This window comes from Alexandromys fortis, unplaced genomic scaffold (assembly GCF_014885135.2).
Source record: "Alexandromys fortis isolate MF-2015 unplaced genomic scaffold, M_Fortis_MF-2015_v1.1 scaffold_420, whole genome shotgun sequence".
Lineage (NCBI taxonomy): Eukaryota > Metazoa > Chordata > Mammalia > Rodentia > Cricetidae > Alexandromys > Alexandromys fortis.
The window spans coordinates 19,447-22,827 of record NW_026068289.1 but is presented as its reverse complement, the minus strand read 5'-3'; the positions used below and the strand labels follow the sequence as shown (position 1 = coordinate 22,827).

General features: G+C 47.4%; 1 protein-coding gene across 2 annotated transcripts in view; it reads right to left on the bottom strand.

Moving 5' to 3' along the window:
- LOC126494854 (rano class II histocompatibility antigen, B-1 beta chain-like) overlaps positions 1-1,272 on the bottom strand; it is a 10,421-nt gene extending 9,149 nt beyond the window's left edge. For both annotated transcript variants that reach the window (XM_050132302.1, XM_050132301.1), the window contains exon 1: positions 1,131-1,272. In XM_050132302.1, the coding sequence (XP_049988259.1) occupies positions 1,131-1,221 (91 nt within the window). In that variant the 5' untranslated portion in view covers positions 1,222-1,272. The remainder of the gene's footprint in view (positions 1-1,130) is intronic.
- Positions 1,273-3,381: the final 2,109 nt, after the last annotated feature.

The window sequence follows — 3,381 nt, the reverse complement described above, 5'->3', positions numbered from 1 at the left end:
CTGTCTGGAAAAACAAACAAACAAAAACAAAAATAATTTTTTAAAGAGAATATTCAAGGTCGGGTGGGGTAAAGAGGCGGTGGGTCTGGGTGGAGTGGAAAGTGGGGGGTGAATATGATCAAAATATTCTGTACAAAATTCTCAACGATCTAATAAAACAATGATCGAAAGAAAATACTCCAATGCAACCACGTGAGATTCTCTCCTGGGTGCAAATGGCCCAGACCTCCCTGACCCGAGGGGCATTTATTCTCAGAGAGAGCCCCAGCTGGAAGACAGGTGACCTCCAGGGCCTGCCTGTTTGGACAGTGACTCCGTAGAGGATCTTTTGGTTTGTTTGGTTGGTTGGTTTGTTCTTCTAGACAGGGTTTCTCTGTGACAGCCCGGGCTGTCCTGGAACTCACAGAACGGAGCATCTCTAGAATAACTGCTAAGGGAGGTTAAACTATGCCCAGGCATTCGTGGGGCGGGGGCTCTGTATGAAGTAGATAAAGTACTCCCCTGTCTCTGAACTGAGGGGTCTCCCGTGTGTATCACAGATTTCCATTCTATGCCTGACTTTTTCTGGGAAATTCAATTTACCAACCCAGAATCCTCAAGCTTCCATTTGCTGAAGAAATTTAGACTCCTGTCTGCTGGTTCTCTCAGGGTTGGATGCCTAGAGTTTGCCTCCCTTAAACCTCCACTCCACACCAGGAATTTTCCTTAAATACCAGGAATCCAAGACCGTCACTGACCCGTGTTTCCCCGTCTCGGGATCCAGCATTTCCTCCAGAAAGCGAGCTGGGGGTGGGGTGTCAGGGTGGGGGGTTGCTATGCCAACCCTGCTGTTTCCTCAGACATAACCCCGCGCTCCCTTTGTCCTGTCCTGGGTTCTAATTTAAACTCTGTCTCCTCCTTCTTCAACATGCCAGCCTCAGCCTGTACAGTGGGCACCATCCTAACTTCAATACCACAACACAGAAATGAGAATATAACCGCCCTCTCTTCCAGATAAAGGAAATCTGTGATAAAAGACTATTTTAAAATCAGAATCTTACCATGCTCTCCCCACATTCCAGCATCCCCAGGGGTCCCTCAGAGCCTGTCCCCCAGAGTGCTGGCTCTGGAGACCCCTGTCCCGCACTTACTTGGGGAGTCTCTGCCCTCGGCCCCCGGGCTGCTCAGCACCATCAGCACCGCAGCTGCTGCAAGGAGGATGCTTGGGACCTGCACAGCCATCTCGAAGGAAAAGGCAATGGCAGCCACCAGGACACACACCTGCTGTGCCCTTCAGAGAACAAAAATCTGTAGATGCCTCTATGAGTACTGGAGTTGGTCCCAGGAGAGGAGCCAATCAGCACCAGAGCTGAAGCGTGTCACCTGTCTCTGGGCAGACCTTGTTTACAAAGGTTCTCTGTGCTGTGTGTGATTGTATGTTCATGGAGCCCCACTGGGTGAACATTTGAGGTGACAATTCCTCTCAGTTACAGGGTAAAGCTGTCCAAACTGCAGACTGACTGTGTTTGGGGTTTAAAGAACCAAAAGAGAAAAGCGAGTCAAGTTTACACAACTTCGGGATAGTTATTTAAGAACTACTGTTCTTATACTTGGGGGTTAGTAGGGGAATTAAAGAGAAGCCATGTATATCGGGCAGAGATTGTCCTCTGTTATGTCTGACAGTCTGAGGAGCCTCGGGTGAGAAAGCAGAGTTCTGGGGAAGTCAACAAGTCCCTGAACTTTCTAACATTGGAATTCTCTTTGTAAATATGCTCCGTACGCTGTACACCTAAATCTTCCTGTGCACACAGTAAAGAATGATGTACCGTGGTTAATAATGAGAACTGCCATGTACGAGTGTTGGAAACAGCAGGTCAGGGTAAGGCCCAGCCCTGCTGACTCAGGCATCTTCCTTATGCAGGAATTTATTGCATTCATGATATTCCAATGAAAATACTTGAGAAGTTAATTAATCCAACTTTTGTAAATTTTTCTGCTGTTTAAATCCTCCACAACCGTGAAATAGGTCCACTGATGTCTGCAAAAGCAAACTCTATAACCTTTTAGAACTTCCAGACAGTCACCTTGAGTTTTAATGACAAAAAAAAAAAAAAAAAAAACAAGGCTTTAAAGCAACAGCTTCAGAAAGGATGCTTACAGGCTTGTCAGTGCCAACCTGAATTGCAATATCAGTGTGTGGCTTCCAACCCTTGTCTCCTCAGGTCTGAGCACACACTACTGAATCTAATAGTCAGCTGGAGCAATGTCTGGCAAACACCAGTGACTAAACAATAAGTCTCTCTCCCTCATTCCATGATGTTTTAGATCCCAGATAAACAGGGCACAGGACCAGAAAGCAGACTTGACCAGGGAAAGAGGTAGAGACGGGGCAGCAAGAACGTCCCGAGAGAGCTCTGGCAGCGCAGGTGAGCTGCAGCATTGCTGGGGCCCACACTGCACACACTGATGTAGAGAACCAGAGAGGGACGGCCCTGGGCTCCCAGCAGCTGGGGTGCTCAGGGTGGACACAGATCTCAGCCCATGCAGGAAGCATAAAGGGGATCATCAAACTCAGTGTGGAACAGCTGACAAACAAACATGGTCATATGGGGACCTGAGAGATGGATGTTCTCGGTGTCCTCACCCCCACCTCAGATCTCCACACACAAGCTGATCTCCACACACACCTACTCCCTTCCTACAGGGGAAGGAAGCACCTCAGCTCTGTCCTGGGCTGTGAAGGAAGTTTGTCACACAGGGGATTTCCAGCTCTCCCAGGCCTCTTCACACAGGCTTTTCACCTGGCAACAAAAGCGTCACCAGGAATCTTTTTCTGATTGGCTAAGATTACATTAGGAAGGCAGCGCCTTGGCCTTCTGTCAGCTTCTTCCACCTAGTCCAGCCTTCTTTAGAGTCCTCGACAGGCCTCATGTCCCTCCTGTGTCACTAAGGACAGTTACCCACTACTGTCCTGGCTTGAAGGGAAGGGAATCCCAAAACCTCATTCCACAGTGCCTTCTCTGAATCACACTGTAGGGCTCTGTGAAGACTGGACACTGTGAATGAGAACAGGGTAGACCCCACCTGACTGCATCACCTGGAATCAGTACTTGGTCAATGGGGCTAAATGTGAAGCTGGTAATCAATTTGTCACCAGAAGGCTCACTCAGGACACTGTTGTGTCCTCTTCAGGAATCAAGTATACCTGTGGAGTCCCATGGCTCCTAACATTATATAATATTATTACATAATATTAATATAACAGTAATGATGCTCCTGAGTTTTCCTTTAATAAAAGTATATCAAGCAACTGCTCCCAAGTTTTCCCTCATCTGTTTGAAGTTATTTACATATTTCCACTACTCAACTCTTGAGCAATGAGTTATATTAACTTCCATTATA